The 22900-nt window shown below is 39.2% G+C and overlaps 1 protein-coding gene and 1 long non-coding RNA gene across 5 annotated transcripts in view; one reads left to right on the top strand and one right to left on the bottom strand.

The window, feature by feature from the left end:
- Positions 1–22900, top strand: part of ADGRV1 (adhesion G protein-coupled receptor V1) — a 543743-nt gene that overhangs the window by 514928 nt on the left and 5915 nt on the right. For 2 of the 4 annotated variants that reach the window (XM_025292226.3, XM_044947302.2), the window contains 2 exons: positions 17007–17198; positions 19464–19641. In XM_025292226.3, the coding sequence (XP_025148011.3) occupies positions 17007–17198; positions 19464–19641 (370 nt within the window). Of the gene's footprint in view, positions 1–17006; positions 17199–19463; positions 19642–22900 lie in introns of those variants that run through there. The other 2 variants (XM_044947303.2, XM_044947304.2) reach the window with 2 other exon arrangements.
- LOC123334986 overlaps positions 18079–22900 on the bottom strand; it is a 113761-nt gene continuing 108939 nt past the window's right edge. Inside the window, exon 2 of the long non-coding RNA XR_006553173.2 lies at positions 18079–18853. This is a non-coding gene — a long non-coding RNA (uncharacterized LOC123334986). The remainder of the gene's footprint in view (positions 18854–22900) is intronic.

Here is a 22900-nt window from a genome sequence, read left to right as displayed (position 1 = left end):
ACTACTGGAAAAGCCATAGCTTTGACTAGACGGACCTTTGTCAGCAAATATCTCTGCTTTTAAAGTGTTCTTAGGCTCCAAATATAAAACAATATAATACCCATTTTGCTGATTTTTATATTTGTTTTGGTCTAAGGAAAATAAATGCTCTATTTAAAGTGTTCTTTAAAAAAAAGAAAAGGAAAATAATTAATTGACGACGACATGGTTATTCAAAGAGGCACCAACTAGAAAATTTATGTTACTACCAGTGTAATATGTGATGAGTGCAATTGTGCGGTAGTTTGAGCATTCTTTGGCATTGCCTTTCTTTGGGATTGGGATGAAAACTGACCTTTTCCAGTCCTGTGGCCACTGCTGAGTTTTCCAAATTTGCTGGCATATTGAGTGCAGCACTTTCACAGCATCATCTTTCAGGATTTGAAATAGCTCAACTGGAATTCCATCACCTCCACAAGCTTTGTTCGTAGTGATGCTTTCTAAGGCCCACTTGACTTCACATTCCAGGATGTCTGGCTCTAGGTCAGTGATCACACCATCGTGATTATCTGGGTTGTGAAGATCTTTTTTGTACAGTTCTTCTGTGTATTCTTGCCACCTCTTCTTAATATCTTCTGCTTCTGTTAGGTCCATACTGTTTCTGTCCTTTATCAAGCCCATCTTTGCATGAAATGTTCCCTTGGTATCTCTAATTTTCTTGAAGAGATCTCTAGTCTTTCCCATTCTGTTGTTTTCCTCTATTTCTTTGCATTGATTGCTGAAGTCCATCTAATCAAGGTCCGTCTAGTCAAGGCTATGGTTTTTCCCGTGGTCATGTATGGATGTGAGAGTTGGACTGTGAAGAAGGCTAAGCACCGAAGAATTGATGCTTTTGAACTGTGGTGTTGGAGAAGACTCTTGAGGGTCCCTTGGACTGCAAGAAGATCCAACCAGTCCATTCTGAAGGAGATCAGCCCTGGGATCTCTTTGGAAGGAATGATGCTAAAGCTGAAACTCCAGTACTTTGGCCACCTCATGAGAAGAGTTGACTCATTGGAAAAGATTCTGATGCTGGGAGGGATTGGGGGCAGGAGGAGAAGGGGACGGCAGAGGATGAGATGGCTGGATGGCATCACCGACTCGATGGATGTGAGTCTAAGTGAACTCTGGGAGTTGGTGATGGACAGGGAGGCCTGGTGTGCTGTGATTCACGGGGTCGCAAAGAGTAGGACACGACTGAGCCACTGAACTGAACTGAACTGAACCATTATAATATATATAATTGTGTTCTGAAATTTTGACTATGGAATCAACATGTGAAATTTAATCTTCTTTCCTTTGACTTTCATCACAAGAGAGAATATATGCCCATATGTGAAACACACCAACTATTGCAGAGTTGAAAATTTCTGTTGTGAAAGATTTTGGGAGTGTGGACTTGCATCTTAGGAGGTACTTTAAGCCACAGGACTTACTTTTATTTAGATGCCTCATATTTTTCACTCTAGGGTAAGATCTTTGAAATAGATACCCCAGCTTTATCTTATTTTATGAGCCACAGAGTTTTCCATGTACTAGGCACTCAAAAACTTTTCAAAGAATAGTATACAACCTTATTTTGTTGAAGAAAGGTAAAAATATTTGGAAGACTATCCCAATTTAGGTAAAGCCAATCACTGGACCCATCTTTCACTTCACTTATTTCCCCTTCAAGCAACGTTCTGAGATTTAGGAAGCAGAGGAACTCGTGGTGGAGCTCCAAGCATTGAACCACAAGACTGGGCATGAAACGCTGGAGGAAGCACTCAAGCCTGTCTGTCCACTGCCTGAGTGGAACTTAAGTGCACTTCTTGGTGGGCATTCAGCTATGACATATGAACTTAATGAATGAATCAAAGGTGGCTAGGAGAGAATTTAAACTGCAGAAAACCATCCTTACATAAAGAGGGCTGGTTAGAATCTGGATTTTTATTAAGATTTAAGATACGCTCAATAGCTCTGCTGATTCAATCAGGATTTATTTCTCAGTGCTGGACCCTTCTTGTGTGTGTTAGTCACTCAGTCGTGTCCGACTCTTTGCGACCCCATGGACTGTATGTAGCCCACCAGGCTCCTCTGTCCATGGGATTCTCCAAGCAAGAATACTGGAGTGCGTTGCCGTTCCCTTCTCCAGGGGATCTTCCTGACCCAGGGATCAAACTGGGATCTCTCACACTGGAGGCAGATTCTTTGCCATTGAGCCACCAGGGAAGCCCGGATCCTTCTTGAGCCCTAACGTAAGGGGGGTGATGTTGATAAAAATGCTGAGACAACAGACAAAACCAGGAATTTTTAACAAACCAGGGCTGTCCCAGGCAAACCAAGATCTAAAGTTTCTTCAACTATTGCCCAACTGTAAATCCAACCTTCAGCTCTTTTTCCCAATAAAATGCTTACATATGGAAACATGTCCTTACATAATTAACGGGTTGGGGAAAAATAAACCCTCTCTAGAAATTGTAGTTTTAAGAAAGTTTATATCCAAGATAGAGTGGTGATTTCTGAGTGTTAAGATTTGGGGATGAGGAGTGGCTTCTCTGTATTTTATTTCCTTTTCCCCCTTCTGCAATAAATATTAACAATGAATGGGCTACTTTAAATTATTGCTCTTTAAAATTAAAATATCCATACATTTTAGAAGTGTGTTAGTAAATTAGCTTTTCTATAGAGCATTACTGGAGATATCTTAGTATCCTTGTTTCTAGAAAATTGCAACAAAAAGGTACAAAATGATTTCTCCCTACTAAGTGGCTCAGTAATCATCAGAAAAGAGTATTTGAAAATAGTAACAATATTTTGATAATATGTAATATGAGCTTCCCTGGTGGCTCAGTGGTAGAGAATCTGTCTGCCAATGCAGAGGCCTTGAGTTCAATCCCTGGTCCAGGAAGATCCCCTGGAGAAGGAAATGGCAACCCACTCCAGTATTCTTGCCTAGAAAATCCCATGGACAGAGGAGCCAGGCAGGCTACAGTACATAGGGTCACAAAGAGTCAGGCACAACTTAGCAACTGAATAACAATAACAACAACAATATGATAGTTCTTAATATCTGGAATTATTAATTTCTGTTTACATGTTGTATTAACTCAAATCTGTAAATGTAAAGATTCCCAGAAGTGTAGTAACTCGGAGTTTTTATCTGCTGGTGAGATATCTCAGAGTTTGCCAGGCTTGCCAATTGTGATAAATCTCTTTCTATCCCCTCAGTGCAAAATTTATACCTGTTTCCAGTACAGTGGATCATAAGATGTTGAGTTCCACATTTCTATAGAAGTCTACATGGACTGTGTCCTTATTTTGGAATTGACTCATGCAAAAATATTTCTAAAACAAAGCCGTTTAGATCATCTTTGCTGTTTGACTAACCATGTTATGATGAAATGCATAATTTCTTCAAAGCTTACTAGATTTTTTTTTCCTTTCAAAAGCAGCATAAAAGATGTCGAAGCCCAGTAGTTATGAGTCATTGGCTGGCTGGCTGCCTTCAGCAACCTGTGGGACAGGAATAAGTCAAAAGTACAAAAATTGGGCATCTCCCAAAGGGACCTCAGTATCAGAGGTGACCTAAAATTGGCAGGAAGAAACACTCATTGTAGCAAATGTGAAATTGTCAACATTCATTCAGTATCTTCAAATGGAACGCCTGAAGTGCATAGTTTAAAGGTATTAAACTCTGTGCTCTGCAGTCTTTTGCTCTGAATGAGAATAATAATGAATGAAGTGGGTGAAGTGGAGGGAAGAAGACTCCCATCCAGTGTCAGCATGTAGTTATCACTCTGGCTGATCTCATGTCATGAGTCAGATCATTCCCTAACCTCAGGGTACCCTTTTTCTTGACAACCTTGTGTATTAGGTATTTAAATCTCTTCTTACTGCTCTCTAGATGGGATGACAATAGACTGAAATATATAATACGTAGTGCTATCAAGGGACAAGTGCTCTTAGGATAGGGAGTGATCTGCTTGTGTTTTTCCCAGATAATGGTTGCATCTGCAGTGAAAAAATGGCTCTTTTCACGTCTTCTTAACATCCGTTTATAGTGATGTGGACCCCTCGCCCTCCTGGAGCTGAGTCTTGTCTTGGGGTTCCCAGTGTAGTCCGTTGTGGCTGTCCTCTCATCTGACCTGCCTGACCAGTCGGTAGTTCCTTGTTTACTTAAGTGATTCTTCCTGTTCGTGTCCTGCAGCTGTGCTGAGTCCTGAGCACTCAGCATTTTCCTCTACATTCAGTGTCTTCCGTAAAAAAATCATACACCCATAATGGGCTCAGCTTTTAACAGTGCACAGCTATTTCTGCACTTAAGTCTCTTTCTCTCTAACTTTTTCCTGACCTCCTGTCTAGTACTTACAATGATCGTACTTATTTTCACATCAATGTGGATGATATTTCATTTAGTTTCCACAGCAGAATGATCCCTTCTCTTTTTTCTCTTACTTTTATGGGCTCTAAGTCAATTTTCCCTTTTCGTCATCATCAACCCTGTTCTTTGGTCACCTATCACTGTCCAAACAATTAAAATGAACCCATAGAATTATTAACAAATACCTGAATGCTAAATTTTGGAGGACTGTTGAAAAGGCAATTTAAAGGATTCTGACCAAAAACTGTGTTGAAAAGTTCTTACTGTGTTTTTTGTTTGTTTTTAATTCTTGGCTGTGCTAGATGTCTGTTGCTGCGTGGGCTTTCTCTCAGTTCAGTTCAGTCGATCAGTCGTGTCCAACTCTTTTCACCCTGTGGACTGCAGCACACCACGCCTGCCTGTCCATCACCAACTCCCGGAGTTGACCCAAACTCATCCATTGAGTCGGTGATGCCATCCAACCATCTCATCCTCTGTCGTCCCTTTCTCCTCCCGCCTTCAACCTTTCCCAGCATCAGGGTCTTTTTCAATGCGTCAGTTCTTCGTATCAGGTGGCCAAAGTATTGGAGTTTCAGCTTCAACATCAGTCCTTCCAATGTATATTCAGGACTGATTTCCTTTAGGATGGACTGCTTGGATCTCCTTGCTCTCTAAGGGATTCTCAAGAGTCTTCTCCAACACCACAGTTCAAAAGCATTAGTTCTTTGGCGCTCAGCTTTCTTTATAGTCCAGCTCTCACATCCATACATGACTACTGGAAAAACCATAGCTTTGACTAGACAGATCTTTGTTGGCAAAGTACTGTCTCTGCTTTTTAATATGCTGTCTAGGTTGGTCATGACTGTGACAAATAGGGATTATTCTTCATTGCAGCGCTCAGGCTTTTCATTGAAGTGGTTCCTCTTGTTTCAGAGCACAGGCTCTAGAACATTCAGGCTTCAGTAGTTCAGCTTCCAGGCTCCAGAGCTGGCCCAGTAGTTTTGGCGCACAGACTTAGTTGCTCCATGGCATGTGGAATCTCCCCAAATCAGGGATTGAATTTGTACCCCTGCATTGGCAGGCAAATTCTTATCCACTGTGCCACCAGGGAAGTCCTCTTACAGTGTTAAGGATGGCTTTTTCATTTATAAATGTTAGGAAAAGTAGAAAGGAGAATAATATTTTATGACCTGGGAAAATTGTATGAGACAAATTTCAGTGTAGTTTCGACAGAGACCATATGCCCTTCTAAGTCTACAATATTTACTCTGTGACTGCCTTCAGGAAAAGTTTGTTGACCCCTTGGTTTAAAAGATAAGCGTTCACTTTATTAAAACAGCAAATTCAAAACCCTATTTTGTTCTTCAGCCTTTAAAAAACCAGGTGGTTACACACTCGTGAAACCACAGTCAAGATAGAGAACATTTCCATCTCCCCCCAAAGATTCCCCAGGCCGCTCTGCAGACCATCCTTCCCTTTGCTCCGATAGCCAGGGAGCCACTGATCTGCTTTCTGTCACTGTATAGTAATTTGTGGTTTCTAGAATTTTGTATAAATAGAATCATACAGTGGGCACTTCTTTATGACTGACGTTTTTATCCAGCATGCTGATTTTGAGATTCATTCATGTCGTTATACGTATCAGTGATTTGTCCTATTCGCTACTATAGGCTTTTCTCAGCTTTGTTTAGCTATAATTGACAAATAAAACAGTAAGATATTTAAAGTGTTCATCTTGGTGATTTGCCATGTGTGTGATTTGCTCTAAGTGTACAAATGGACCGATTTTTCTGGACTCGCTACAGACTTTACTATTAGACAAGACTATTAATAATAAACTTTTGCATAATCTGTTCTGCATAGAAAAACCACCCCAGAGACAAGGAAACAACTCACTCACTTTAACTATTTTATTATTGTCATTGTTGTTATTATTAATAATAATAGTATTTTAGTCTACAGATTCTGGGTATTTCCAGTTCCCTATGGCAGAGATTTCTCAAAGTAAACCAAAATAATTTCAAACTATGTTTTAAGGTTCTAGTAAATATAACAGTGTTTAAATAGTCATGGTAAAGTTTGGCAATTTTTGTAATTTCAGTTAAAACTATTTTTCATGTTCAAAACTTAATCCAACTGGAATCTCTTCTCCACTTTCTATTAAAACCTTTAAAAATTACCCTCAGATTCCAGACCTCTCCTCCACTCTTTAGTTCCATCTCAGTACTCTTACGATCACTTTCAGCCTTGTCTGTTCTCAGTCCTGCCACCCAACTCAGTATGTCCTTCTGAACATGTTCTTATCTGGGAACTCTCAAAGCAGGGTGTTGGTGGGGTCAGGGGTTTGTGGTGTTGTAACTTTACAGAAAAAAACAACTTTAATTTTCAGTCCCTTCTATCTTGTCAGAAAGAGTCCTGCTCCTGATAAGTAGTATCACAACTGATTAGCATGCCATGCTTTGAAACTTAACAGAAGCATAAAGAACATTGAGAGTCTCTGCGATAAAGTCCTGTAAGACAAGGTTCAAGAGGAAAAACTGAAGGACGTGGACCATGCCATCTGCAGATGAAATTGCTGAGGCATAACTGAATAATTGTCCTCTGATTCATGAGTATACATCCCAAAAAAGACTGACCAAATGTTTCTCCTGCCCATAAGTGACATACAGAAAAAAGGGTTCTTAAATTGCAGATAGAAACTTTAGTTGTATAAAACAAAAGGTATCTTATCTATAATCTGGATATTTGTAGTTAAAAAAAAAATTATTGCTCCTAGAATTTACAAAATTTAGAATAGACATCGGTCTAAGCCTCAACCTTGAAAGTAAAGCCATGCTACCCAGATAATTTAGTTACAAACATCTCTGAAGCCAGCAGACTAAGCTAACTGAACTTCCATTGACTCTCTTTGCTCTGAATGCTGCTGCTGCTGGTAAGTCGCTTCAGTCGTGTCCGACTCTGTGCAACCCTATAGTCGGCAGCCCACCAGGCTCCCCCATCCCTGGGATTCTCCAGGCAAGAACACTGGAGTGGGTTGCCATTTCCTTCTCCAATGCATTGAAGTGAAAAGTGAAAGTGAAGTCGCTCAGTGGTGTCCGACCCTCAGCGACCCCATGGACTGCAGCCTTCCAGGCTCCTCCGTCCATGGGATTTTCCAGGCAAGAGTACTGGAGCGGGGTGCCATTGCCTTCTCCTTGTTCTGAATAGCAGCCCTTAAATTAGTAAGGAATTTTAGAAGAACTTGATAGAACCCATGGTGAACACTAGGTAATTACTGATCCCATCCAAATATTTTTAGGAGCATTTGGGTGATAGTTGTTCCCAAAGCATTCTAAATGTTTCAATTGCACTGAGAGCCGGTGGCCATCAAGATAACTCACTCATTTTCCTTTTCTCTGTATATTTAATACACACGTCAGATTGAAGAATCTAATTGTAAATAAGAAAATTAACAAAAGCAAGTTAAAATCCAAAAAAGAACTGTTGAAAAAAATGTGAATCAGTGACAGATGAAATTCCTAGTTTTCTCACACCTGAAGAAAATGTACAGATGCATAAATACAGTATTGGTCTTTTCAATTCTGTCGTTGGTACGAAATCCGTTGTCTCTGCTGCTAAGTCACGTGGTGATACAAAACAGCAGTAGGTCAGCAGCTCTGTGTGACGCCAGAAGCAAGAAACCACGGAGACTTCACAGGGGTGTCTGCCAAGCGGAGAGCAAAAGCAGAAGCTGTGAAGCCCTCTAAGGAGAAGCAGTCACAGGAAAAGGCAGCAGCAATATGCAAACTCAGGCCCCGAAGAGAAGCCAGACACAGCCAGGAAGTTACCTGGAGGTTCACGGCCAAGCAAGCCCACCACCAAAGGGGCACAGACCCAGAAGAGCAGAGACCAGCCATCAGTGGGTGTTCATTCTCCTGCAAGAGAGTCTTGGCACATGTAATGTGAGAAACACAAAGACTGAGCCAAAGCAAATTTTTATTGAGCAACTCCCAAATTACCTAACTATAGTGAGAAAATGAGAGGACTAGAACCAACACCTGCCTGTCCCCACCCCATCCTACTCTCTGTCACTAATGAAAATTAAAAGCCAGAATCTCTTTTTTAACAAATATTTCTTAAGCTCCTTCTGGGTGCCAAGAACCTATGAACTAAAAATTACATCAGTGAACTAACTGGACATAATGTCTTGCTTTCTAGGAGGTTACCATTGAATCAAAGATACTCTTTTTTTGTAATCCCAAATTTGTAATTTTTGAGTTGAAAAAATATAGCCTAATTTTATTGAAGATTTCATTCTTCTAAGTTCTCTATGCTGCATTGTTCTGTGTTCTTTCTTAAGCTATCCAAAAGATAGGTGGTTTTGATTAGGCCACTTGTAGGACTGTACTGCCTATTTCTTAACTATTTTTCATAACAGAATTAACATATACCTGGAGATTTTGAAATTGTACATTTTCCTTAGGTCTCCAAAACCATTATTCCTATTATTTTAATATTGTTGTGCTTCAAAGTTTTAAAAACAGAAAAAAAAAGCAGTATTAATAAATGGTCCTTGTGTCTCTATACTCTTTATCTACATAAAGATAAAAATAAAAGATATTGTTAAAAAACTTGATCACTACTAATATATTGACAAATTTGCTTAGACTATTTTTTAATCATTATTTTTAGAAAAATGATAAAGATTTATTATAGGAATTGAAACAAATAATAAAAATATAGAGATTAAAAACTTTTAAAGTCACTTCAAACTTCATCCATAAGTAATCTTCATAAATACTAAGTGACTATTATGATGTCCAGGAATTTTCCAAGTTTATTAGCACAAACCACAAATCCAAATTGCTTAGAGAACCCCAAGCAAAGAAAAGTATCCTTAGGCATATCATAGTCAAATTCTTGAAAATCTGAATAGCAGATCGTGAGGGCAGCTTGGGTAAGTGAAGGGAACATTGTATTCAAGAAAATCATGATAGAAGTTAATACTATTCTCATCAGAAACTGGAAACTAGAAGACAATGGAATGACCCCTTTAAAGTCCTGTAACAAACAAACAAACAAAACCTGTTAACCTGCAAATCTATATCCAGTGACAATATCCTTCTAATAGCAAGGTACAATAAAAACACTTTCAGGCAAAAGCTGAAAGAATTTATTTCCAAAAAATCTGAGCATCAGGAAATGCTAAAAAGAAGTTATACAGACTGAAAGGAAAGGGAAATGATGGGAAAGAAATCTAATTCTATGAAAATTAATGGAGAACACTGGAAAGAGTAAGTAAGTCATTACATATAAAGGTTTATTTAACAAATCATTCCTACTTTGTATATTATATGTCATTTTGTCACAGACTGTTGACTATTTTAAAGTAAAAATCACATTTAAAATAAAAAAGTGATGTTCATATCTGAACATCATTTCAGATATCTTTCTAGACATATTAATATGATTGGATGCCTACTTATAAATGTTTTAAATATGTGACCATATTATAGTTTCCATAATATACAAAATTTAATTTCAATGTATTTGAATTTGTCTTAAGAAAAGCTAAAATGGAAGAGAAATAACTGTTAAATATCAAAAAATGCTTCTATACCACAAAATATATTCTAATCATCACAAGAAATATAAAAGGTGTATCTTAAGTCAAGAAATTATAAATACAGTAAAGGATTGGAATCACTGTTTTTTATAACATAGGTATTTCAATTTTATAGTATCAACTTGACTACATACTGTAAAAGATGATGAAATCATCAATACTCAGGTCTCCTCCCATTCACTCTTCCGAACATTAGGTGTGTGTGTATGTGTGTGTGTGTATGTATATATATATAAAATATATATATACACGTGTGTATATATGCATGTATATATATATATACACACATACACACACATATATATAGGGGTGTGTATATATATATATATACGGGGTTAATATTCTATGTTTTACTTCGTCTAGGCTTAACGTTTACGTTTGAATCTAAATATAATTCTCATAATTGTAAGATAATTCCAGCATCTAAATGCATAGATGGTAGTACCTTTTACATGATCCTTCTGCCATCATCATTACTGAATTCTGTTTTTTCATTGGTATGGACAGTTCCTCTCTTTATTAGTTATATTTTATTATCATGTAGTTTGGTTTTTTTTTACTCAAGAAAATTTATGAATGCTGCATTCCCAGCATTGTCTTTATGTTTGATAATTTCAAATGCTATATTGGCTGAATATAATATTCTTTCTCCCGCAGAACTAAATAAATATTGCTCCATTATCTTTTAACACTAAAAGTTGATATAAAGACATCTGAAGGCAGCCTAAAATTTGCCATTTATTAACAGACTGGCTTGTTTTCTTTTGGAATCTCTTAAAGTTTAACACCTAATAAGGCTATGATGTGGTATCAAGGAATCTATATTAAAATTTCCCTGGTACATGGTATTATAGTTAATACTTTCAATCTGTGGATTAAAGTTTTTGGTTTTTTTCCAGGAACCTTTTCTTGTGTTAATATTATATATTTTCATTCATCTTTAGTTACATTCATTGAATTCCCTTTTTCACGGATAGTAATTACCAATTCTTGAGTATTTTTCTTACCGATTAGCTTCTTTTATTCCTTTAATCGGTCTTTTTTTCATCTTAATCCACTGGAATTTTATATTAGCCAAACCTCTTCCTGTATTTTCAAATTCTCTGAGTCATGATATGCCTCATCCATAATCAGTTCCAGCTACTGATAGCTCAGTTGTTCATCAACTCTCATGGCATCCATGAGATCTGTGGTGTCTATAAGTCCAATCTTTCATTGCCTATAGGTGTCCAGCTTTTTATTCCTCAAATATCTAAGTGCTATAATTTAAATTTATATTTTAATATAAAACACATATTTATAAAATTTACATTTTAATATAAAATATGTATTTTATATTATAAAATTAATATAAACAATAATTTAATATTGCAAGAGGAGTCTACCATCTGACCCACCAGAAAAGCCCTGTTTTTTAATATGAGTCAGTTCTTTGTGTTTTAATGGCTTGCTAGGTACTGTCACAGAGAAGGCAATGGCACCCCACTCCGGTACTCTTGCCTGGAAAATCCCATGGATGGAGGAGCCTGGAAGGCTGCAGTCCATGGGGTCGCTGAGGGTCGGACACCACTGAGCGACTTCACTTTCACTTTTCACTTCCATGCATTGGGGAAGGAAATGGCAACCCACTCCAGTGTTCTTGCCTGGAGAATCCCAGGGACGGGGGAGCCTGGTGGGCTGCCATCTATGGGGTCACACAGAGTCGGACACAACTGAAGTGACTTAGCAGCAGCGGGTACTGTCACTGGTATATTTTTATCATATATAATAGCCTTTTGCCAGAGACTGAAATAAATATTAGAAATAGAGGCCACATGGAATCAGTATGTTAGGATGCGGGACACATGTAGCTCAGGATTACTGAGAGCTCTTGCTGTGTGGGTGTGTCCATGCTCACAGGTGGAGGATGTAGCATGGGGTTTGTCACACTCGCTCCAACTGGCTGTGCATGCAGGCCAGCATTCAGAACGCAGACAAAATAATGAACTTATGTGTCACATTATTTAGAGACAAATAAAATTAAAGGTATGAGCTTGGGCAGCTGTTAAGTGGGTTGGTTCATTTACTTGATTTTCTTTGCTTTTTTATGGGAATACAGTTGCTTTACAATGTTGTGTTAGTTTCTGCTGTATCACAGCGTGAATCAGTCATATATATACATGTATACTCTCCCTTTTGAGCCTCCCTCCCACCCTCCTATTCCACCCCTCTAGGCCATCACAGAGAACAGAGCTGAGCTCCCTGTGCTATCCACAGCAGCTTCCCACTATCTATTAATATTTCACTCTTTGCAGTATGTATATCTCAATGCTACTCTCTCAATGCATCCCACCCTCTCCTTCCCCAACACGCTGTGTCTGAAAGTCTGTTTCCTATGTCTGCACCTCCATTCCTGCCCTGCAAATAGGCTCATCAGTACCATTTTTCTAGATTCTGTACATATGTGTGAGTATACAACATTTGTTTTTCTCTTTCTTACTTACTTCACTCTGTATGACAGGCTCTAGTTTCATCCACATCACTTCAACTGACTCGATTTTGTCCCTTTGTATGGCTGAGTAATATTCCATTGTATGTATGAACCACATCTTCCTTACCATTCATCTGTCAACCGACATCTAGGCTGCTTTCATGACCAGGCTATTGTAAATAGTGCTACAGTGAAGACTGGGATACATGTGTCTGTTTTGAGTTCTGGTGTTCTCAGGGTACACGCCCAGTAGTGGATGCTGGGTCATATGGCAGTTCTATTTTTAGCTTTTTAAGCAACCTCCATACTGGTCTCCACAATTTACATTCTCACCAACAGTGTAAGAGGGTTCCCTTTTCTCCACACCCTCTCCAGCGATTATTGTTTGTAGATTTTTTGATGATGCCATTGTGGCCGGTGTTAGGTGGTACCTCATTGTAGGTTTGACTTGCATTTCTCCAATAATGAGCAATGTTGAGCATCTTTTCACATGCCTCTTGGCCATCTAACCACTTTTTTTGTAACCTGAAGAAATTATGGGATGAGAAAGGCAGAGACAAAAAGGACTGCTGACTAAGACAGCGTGCCTTTAGTTATGGCTTGATACCTGGTGTGATCCTCCTGAGATCTTTGTTTTCCCCCATTTATTTGTTTATTTTTGGCTGTGCTGGGTCTCTGTTGCTGTGCGGGCTTTTCTCTAGATGTGGTACATGGGCTTCCCATTGCGGTGGCTTCTCTTCTTGTGGAGCACAGGCTCTAGGGCTTCAGTATTTGTGTCTCCTGGGCCCTGGAGCACAGTCTCAGCAGACTTAGATGCTCTGCGCCATGGGGGAGCAACATGTGGGACTTCCTGGATCAGGGATCAAACCCGTGTCTCCTGCCTCTTCTTTACCACTGAGCCACCAGGGCGGAGAAGGCGATGGCACCCGACTCCAGTACTCTTGCCTGCAAAATCCCATGGACAGAGGAGCCTGATAGGCTGCAGTCCATGGGGTCGCGAAGAGTCAGACACCACTGAGCGACTTCACTTTCACTTTTCACTTTCATGCATTGGAGAAGGAAATGGCAACCCACTCCAGTATTCTTGCCTGGAGAATCCCAGGGACGGGGAGCCTGGTGGGCTGCCGTCTATGGGGTCGCACAGGGTTGGACACGACTGAAGCGACTTAGCAGCAGCAGCAGCAGAGCCACCAGGGAAACCCTCCTCTGAGATCTTTTTACAAGCTTTTAAAAGCTTAACTGTTCTTAGCTGAGGGCTGCATCTTAGGCCTCAGAGGGGACACTTAGATGAGGTTTCCGAATCAGTATGAAACCCTGAGACTTCACTTCCTTCAGAGACAAGCAGCTTAGTCAACTTCCTGTTTCCCCACTTCTCTGCCACTGCTTCTTGGGTGAATTTGTTAAATGGCAATGTTGATTCTTTCCCATCTCGTGTGGAACTGACATAAATTACTGAGATAAGCAGCCAAAATCTCCTGTACTTATTTGCTCCCTGATGATGTTAAGAGTGTTTATTAACTCCTTTAGAGCAGGGGTAACCTTCAGGATCTAATGCCTAATGATCGAAGCTGGAGCTGATGTAATAATAATAGGAATGAATGCACAATAAATGTAATTCACTTGAATCATCCCCAAACCATCCCCCCGGCCCCAGTCTGTGGAAAAATTGTCTTCCACAAAACTGGTCCATGGTGCCAGAAAGGTTGGGGACTGCTGCTTCAGACCATTATGGTCTCCTTTGTGTCTCACTGAGCACTTGCTAATAAGTTTAAATTCCTGCATCAAAATAAATTCAGAGCTGGCCAATCCAGATGTAATCCAACTAAAGATTTTTTGAAAGCATTTTTTCATCATTGTAGTAGGAAATCCAGCAAAATAATCAAAACAACAATACACAGAAAGAATCTCCTTCTCTGTAAGCTTTCCCTAAATAAAGACTAGGAAGGACAGATGAATTATATATATCCTGCTTCAGAAACAGTTAACCTATCATTTAGTAGATTATTAGCAACTTGTTAGCAACTTGGAGTAGGAGCCAAATGTTCTATCCTTGCATCTCATTGCCTGGCAGTGTACATAGGGTAGTCAACACATTGGATGGAGTAACTGGGATTCTAGATGCTCTCATAAAATTCTTTTACAGAATGCCATACAGCAGAGGGGTGAGGAATCTGCTGCCAATGCAGAGAATGCAGGAGACGTGGGTTCAATCCCTGGATTGGGAAGATCCCCTGGAATAGGAAATGGCACCCCACTCCAGGATTCTTGCCTGGAGAATCCCATGGATAGAGGAGCCTGGGAGGCTACAGTCCATGGGGTCGCAAAGAGTCAGACATGACTGCGTGGCTGAGCACGCGCTCACACACACATACACACACACACACACACACACACACACACACTCAAAGGAGAACCTGAGATTTAACATACAGCTTTTGAAATAGGGACTTGTTTTTACTCTGAGGTCAGAAACCTCCACAGCTGAGTACTTTGGATAATGAAAGTCCTTTTTCTATATTTGCCCAGCCTGAACTGGACACAGGCAAATGTCATACAATCTGCATTTAAACATTCTTTTCTTTCCATTTTAACAGTGTTTATATTTCCTGATACACATCTAAAAGGTTCAGAGTATTTACTGTATATGTAAATACGCTTTTAAGAAAAAAAAAAAAAACACAGCATATGCAGTTTTCACATGCAAGTTATTTTCAGCAGATAGTTCCTCCTCTGAAGCACAAAAGGCTTGATATAAAAACAAACAAGAGAGAATGTGCTGTTTTAACAAATGGGTCCTTGGAGATCAATTTTTAGGACATTTTTTTTTTCCAATCTAGCTTTTACCCCATCACTTAGTCTCACTTAGAGAAATCCTGAAATAAATCAGTGACATTCTCACAATTCTCAAGGCTGACAGTTTATTTTTTTTTTCCTGTTTTGTCTATTGCTGTGGCCAATATAGTTAAGTCATACCCATGTGAAAAATTACTTGTACAATAAAAATGTTGGACGTGTGTGTTTTCAGGAAGATTTGTTTCTGCTAATGTGCATGACATCATTTGCACGTGAAGCTAATTCGCTTACCCTACGTAATTTAGAATATTAATGTTGTTGCCAAAAAAACAAAACAAGCCCAATTCAAAAGGAAATTAATGTTTCAGTTACTAATTTTGCATTATGGTTAGAGTAATTGCGTTTTAAAATATTTTAGCAGATAAACCACTGATTTCAAAACAGAGTTGTTAATTATATAGACTGGATGCCAACTCAGGATGGGGTTATTTCAGTACAAAAAGGAGAAAATCCTAATTTATAACAATATTCCAGAAATGGCAACAGAGATCAAATGTTAATATTCCTACCTTTCAGACCGTCCTCTCATTTCATTTTCCATTAAAGGTTAGTTGTGATTCTTGTGCCTTGAGGATTTTCTAATAGACTTTTTACTATTTATTCCAGCAGGTACAAGTCTTAAGTCCACAATATTGTTTGCTTTCCTGCTTCCACACTGCCAGAAATATTAGGGGCCATGGGAGAATGCAGACCTCAAAACTGACCATACTTAACTTGTGTTTTATGAAGTTTTGACATTAACTCCTTTTTTTTCTTTAACAGGCTGTGTGTCTTACTTTCATTTTTATGGATTAATATAAGAATTTTAGTAACTAAGGAGATTCTTATTTGCTTCCAAAACTTAAACATCAGTATTAATAGACACAAAAGGCACAATTTAACATATTTTATTGGCTGAGTGTAAAGGTCAAAATTACCAAGCTTTATAGAAGCATGATTAGAAGTATACAGTAGACCCCTTGTAGAAATCATGAAGGAAAGCCAGTGTAGGCAATGTCTGGAACACAATTGCAAAATGTGAGTTGCTCCCTGTGACGGAAGCAGAGCAATTGTCGAGTTTGACTAGATTGCAAAAGAATTTAAAGGGGCAGCAGATGTTTAAGAAGGCATGAGATAGCTTTGTCGTCCTCATGTAATGTTCGCTGAGAAACATGCTAAGTATTAAGCAATCCATACTGAATCCCTATGCAGTGATTTTATTTCCACCTGAGATACGTAGGTGAGATAGATAAACAAAAGCAGAAGGCTTAATTAGTCCTGCCCTTGCCTCAGTCTCTAAGGTGGCTGGAGCATTACTCACCATTTTGCTGAGAAAAAAATTAAAGAAGAGAGTGCAATAGGTGCGGGAAGAAATAAAACAGTAATTTAGGCAAGAGATTGCCCTGTAAAACAAAAGGTACACAGTGAATCAGACAGACACATTTCTCTGCAGGTCTGTATTCAGGTATTAGTAGAGCTAGATTTCAGAGTTCTGATGTTTTAACTAAGAAAAAAATGACTTGTTAGCGAGAAGGCAGTTTTCTCAAATGACATTGAAGAACCTTTGTGCCATTCAAAATTTGCAACGGCCTCCTGCTTCAAACACGTTTTGTCATTCCCAGCTTTGAGGAGAATTTGGAGAATACTTGTAGAAAGGCAGCTGTGCTCGCAATCAGGTTTATTCTTTAGCTCCGGTCGCAGGCTTCCCTTTAACATGCTAGTATTCTCTTCTTTTGCAGGGACTTTATGTTTTTGTGGTCTATTTCATTCTACACAACCAGACGTGCTGCCCTATGAAGGCCAGCTACACAGTGGAAATGAATGGGCACCCAGGACCTAGCACCGCCTTCTTCACCCCCGGGAGTGGAATGCCTGCTGCTGGGGGCGAGATCAGCAAGTCCACTCAGAATCTTATCAGTGCTATGGAGGAGGTGCCTCTCCTTGCCCTTTCTCCTTCTCCGTCTGTCTGTCTGTCTGTCTGTCTCATACACAACCTTTCCATTTTATAGAGCACGAGTTAAAAGGTGCCACGTAACTTTCAGATCCTTTTCCTACTGACATTCTCTGATATCTGATATTTGCTGTGCTTCCTGCCGTACCATGTCTGTTATCTAATTCTTTTTCCTCTGTGCTTTGTGAGCTCTGCTCACCAGTGGTTTGTACTGGGAAGTCAGCATGTGATTTGTCATTTCTTTTTTCAGAAGCTTCCTAATTTGACCTTTGTGTGTAGTCACTCAGTTGTGTCCGACTCTTTGTGACCCCATGGACTGCAGCCCGCCGGGCTCCTCTGTCCTTGCAGTGACTAAATCTACTTCAGAAATGGTGTTTCAAATACTGCTCCCGCATGAAAACATTTTCACGGCTCTCTTCCTTTGCCCATCCCAATTCACCATTCAATCCCAGCAAACAAACAAACCTCCCACTGTTCCTGACCACATCGTTTTGGGTTCCTGTGTCTAAATCATGTTGCCACCAACCCATCAATAGTGCCAGCCACAGCACTGGCACCACTGCTCGTATTTTAAAACGTACCTGAAGTTATTTGTGGAGGAAGACATGGTCAGGAGGGTTACCCTGACAATTTCTGCAGTGCCTAAGATTCTGCAGTGCCTGCCTACCATTCCTTACAGAGCTTAGATCAGTGTCTCTATATTAAAGAGCCAAGGGAAACAGTATTTGTGTTTGTGTCCTGAAAAAATCAAGAAATCAAAGTGCATATATCTGAAAAGAAAACAGGTAATAGGTGGGTAGATAAATAGATAATCTGCCTGTTCAATGATATGTTTTGTTGTCTTTCATGTTAAATTTTGAAAGCAATTTTATTCATGTTAGGTGAAAATTAAGGTAAGTGAGCACAAATAAAGTATCATATTTAAAGACTGGGATATATGTTTAGTACCCTTAAATGTTTAGCAACCTAGTACCATTTCTATATCCCAGAAGTTCTTAAAACTGAATTATTTTCACATCACAGCTGATAACAATAGAAACAAATATTGCCAGAATCAGCAGTGCAGGAGTAAATCTTTAAAAAAAGTTTTTTTGTCTCTTTGATTGGTTACCCAGTTTAGATCTGTCTAGATCTGAACTATACAATACACTAGCTATTAACCATGTATGACTGCTTAAATTTAAACTAGCCAAATTTAAGTAACAGTAAAAATTCAATTCATCCATCACCCTGGCCACGTCCAAGTGCTCAGTAGCCATCGTAATGGAGAGTAAAGATATAAAATGTTTGTAGCCTCACAGGGCTCCACCAAACCATACTGAACCATCACCGTCCTGAAGAGTGCTAGTCCAGATGTTCTGCTGCTTCAGGAAATTTTTTAAGGTTTCCTCTTCTCTCAGATTGACTTATCCCTCCCTCAGATCACTCTCCCCAGTTGCGAGGCATCCTGTAGTCCCTCAGAGCACCTTGTATTGGGAGGCAGCCTTTGTGACGGTTCAGTTCCTGGCCTGGGCCGCTGCTTGAATGTTCGTCGCGGGTGTAGCACAAAGCCATACCCTCAAGTGCGCCCTGCATTCCTCAGAAGCTTGGAATTGGCCTTGCTCCAGCTGTCAGCGAGGGACTGGCGGAGACATTCTGAAAAGCCAGGCAGAGAAGGGAAAGCATTAGGAAAGGAAGGATTAAGGGATTTTTTTTTTAAGCAGTAACCAAAAAGGAAGCAAATATATTTACTCACTTCAAGATAGAACTATCTTTTTCATCATTTAAATTTTAAAAAGGAGGACTTTAGAATTCTATCAAAGAGCTTTTCTTCTCAATTCAGTATATCCTTGTAGATAGCTACTATATTTAAAATTCTATTTTTTATCTTAAAGATTAGGAGAGTTCTTTTCCAGTTCTTATACTTTTAACAGCCTTTTTTTTTTTTTTTTGTACATATTCTGTGAAAAACAATTAATGTATGGATTGGGTTAAAAGATACTTCTCTTTCTCCACACATGACAGCATAGAAATCTACAAGTAATTCTCATAGAGAAATTGTTTAGTGTCACCAGGTTAGAGTGTGTCATGAAAAGACGTACTTTTCTGAGGAACAGGTAAAATTAAATGTCTTACATCTATAAACAGTTCAGCTTCCCCTTCTCTTGGTCTTTGTAATGAGGTATAGAGATAAATAGCTCAGATAGATTTCAGGATAAATATATATGTACTCATATTATGGTTTCCTTTTCTTCCCATTCCAAAGGTGCCACCTGACTGGGAGAGAGCATCCTTCCAGCAAGCCAGTCAGGCCAGCCCTGACTTAAAGCCAAGCCCACAAAATGGCGCCACATTCCCTTCCTCTGGAGGATATGGCCAGGGGTCACTAATAGCCGATGAGGAGTCCCAGGAGTTTGATGACTTGATATTTGCATTAAAAACTGGTATGTGAACCCATAAACCCATTAGAAGGAAGCACTCTTGCTATGCTATGATTTATATATTCTTCCCATGAAGTTTCAGAAGTACAATGTCACCCTTAGCGCATTCCAATTCCCATGACCCATTCCTAATCCCAGCCGAATTCTAGGATATTTTGTTCTTGGCACCAAATATGAGACAACCTAAAAATAATTGACAATTTGCTTCTAAGAAAAAGGCATATTTTAACTTGATGTAAATATCTATGCACTGAAATCTTGCTGGATAGAACACCAATTGAGATAAATTCAGCACTGTAAGAATCTGGTAGCAACCTGCCTGAGAGAGTTCTGCCTCTGACCTGCCAAAGAGAATTTCTTATGGAGTAGCTCTGAGGCAGAAACTTTCAAAGGCAACATAACATGTCTCTCGTACAGTTCTACAGTTTTTAAAGTGCCATCATATATAGTATTTCATTGGATCTTCCTATATATTCAGCTTCACCAGTCTGTGACCTCCATGGAGAGTTGTTTTCCAATCAAATATGCAACTTCTTTCTTTTCTTTTTTTTTTTTCTCAGAAAAATGTTGATCTGTCACTGCTACCAAAAGTTCAGTGAACTTTCACATTTCCAGATGTACAAACATTCAAGAAGATATGTCTGTGCTCAGATGAATTTATTGAAACAGTTATTCGAAAGTATATTCTATTATATATATTCCTGTGTTCAGATCCATGCTTGGCAGTTGGTAAACCTTTTGTAGATGTTGTTGGAAAATGAATGAATGAGAGAGAAAAAAAAAGAAAGGGAAGGAGGAAGAAAAGAAAGAAAGGTGAAATTTAAGAGTTTGCTAGGCGGAATAGACATTCACACAAACATGACATTAAGAGTAAGATAAGTAGTGTAAAGAGTTATTAATTATTGAGGATTCAAGGAAATTTTTTAAAAAATCTGATCCATTGTGTCTTGAAGAATATGTAGAGTTTATGTAAGTAAAGCATAGAGGAAAGGCATTACAGGCTCAGGGAATAGAATTAGCCAAAGCCCAGGGCTGCAGGGGATGGGGAGTGGGGTGAGTGAAGTCAGGCAGCAGGAGAAAAGCCTGGAAAGCAGTCTACCTGCTTTGTTTTTCAATCACTGTAGTTCCTCAGCTGGGTTTCAGCTGGCACCCTGTTTGGGATATTCACAGACATGCTCAGTGAAAAGATCCCCCTGACCAGATATACTTGGGAAACTGCAGAGATTCAATATTCAGTTGAGCATTTTAGCAGATCTAAAAAGTCCTAAAGAAACCCACTTCATTCACCTGTGGCTTCCAGAACACAGTTAGCTACAGATTCATCTGAGGAAGCGAACACTTACTGACACTCTGCATGATAGAAAATTCTCTTCAGATGCCACGCTAAGGGGTGGGGTTTTTATAGAACTCAGTAAGCCATGGAGGTTTTTGAGGAGGAGAACGACATGTTCCCACTGGTTTTGAGGCAAAGTAACTCTTAGGGAAGTCTGAAGAATACATTTAGAAGCAAAATCAGAAAAACTGAGAGGTAATTCCCATAGCCCCAAGAAACATGATTTAAACCTCAAATCTGGGAGGTGGCAAGAAAAAGGACAAGGGGAATGCTTAGGAAACACGGAGATGACAGTCAGCAAAGACTCATGCTTCTCACCTAGGAGACTGGGGAATCTTACATAGAGCATTCGCTCGTTTATTTGCTCTCAAGGGGACACTGGTGAGTTCAGACTTGGATCATTTGATCATTCAGCCTGGTGGCTCTTATATATTCAAGTTGGGATCTTTGGTGAGAGATCAAGGTTAGAGGTGATGATCTTGAATGGCATCATGCAGAGTTACATGTGAAACTATGGGGAGAAATGAGTTTACTCTGGAAGAGTGGAAGCTAAGAGATGAGATGGAAAGAGGTGAGGAAGGAAACAGAGAGGGAAGAACGGAAGACATGATGAGAAAGGAAAGGAAACAAGAACATCCAAGATAATACTTATGCTTAAGAGTGAATAGAAGAGGGTCCTACAAAGGACACTGTAGCAAGGTCAGCACGAGAACTAGAGAGAAGAGAGTTCCATGAAGGAGGAAGGGGCAAGTGTGTAAAATGCTCCTCCGAGTTAGGATGAGTTAGGGGGCGTTCAGGTTACAAATAATTCTCAGGGTAGATTATGTGCCCGGCATTGCAAAGCAGACAGTTGCTGTTATGACACGTGAAGCATGAAATGAATTCCTACAACATAATTAAATTAGATCTGGGTCCTATATATATAACAAGTATTAAATGCATTCCGTTGAGGAATGCATGGAATGACTTGCTTACTTATAGACTGAGTTTAGCATTCCTTAGAGTTCACGAAACTCTTTTAGGAAGTAAATGCTTAAAAAGACCAAAATAGCAGTCTCTCACACTGGCTCCCTCTGTTTTTAGAAAAGCTACTATAATAAAGTCCTACCCCATAGATACTTTCCATCATAGAATATGGTCAAATCAAAGGGGCAGTCCACCTGCCATTCTATCCACAGTGGAATTCACAGTTGACACACAGGCCAGGTTTGGCTTAACCAGGAGTTTCATTTGAACCTCATTGCACTTTTAACATTTTTTGGAGCCAAAATTTTAAAATGTAGAGATATCCCATAAAAATCCAGAATTTCTTCATTAAACAAAAAAAATCTACCAATAAAGTGCTTAAAATCATTGCTTGATTGGAGCCGAGTAATGGCTGCTCTTCCAGTAGGATGTGAGCTCTTCAGTTTGTCCAGTGTCCACCAGCCCTGTGTCACAGATTCATGCGAGCCTCCCTTGCAAGTGTGATGTTTGAGTTTGTAAACCTTGACCTTAACTGTGGGCCACTCAAAGTCAAGTACTGGAAACAGTGGATCTTCCAAGTCTTTCTCATTGGAACCCCTAAACAACTTTGAAAAACTGTGTTACTGTTTGCATATATCTAAATAAGCATCTAAAGGTGTCATCATGAGTTTAAATAGTATCAAACAATATTATTTCTATTGTTATAAATTTTAGGGTTTAAGGGTTTAAGTACCAGAGCAATTTGATGCCCACTGTTATTCATTTTATTTCAAATATATACAAGCAATCTTTTCCTTTACAGTTGGAGATTTTACACCATTCTCTTTTCTCTTTTAACTTGTATTGCCATTCTACTCACAACACAGAATTTTATCCTAATTTAATATATTTTATGTTTGAAATTCATTTGATTGGTATAAAATACAAGCCCTGGCCCCCAAAGCAGTCATGGACTTGTTTTTC

The sequence above is a fragment of the Bubalus bubalis genome, chromosome 9, assembly GCF_019923935.1.
Source record: "Bubalus bubalis isolate 160015118507 breed Murrah chromosome 9, NDDB_SH_1, whole genome shotgun sequence".
Classification (NCBI taxonomy): Eukaryota; Metazoa; Chordata; class Mammalia; order Artiodactyla; family Bovidae; genus Bubalus; species Bubalus bubalis.
This window is presented reverse-complemented; position numbering and strand designations above follow the sequence as displayed.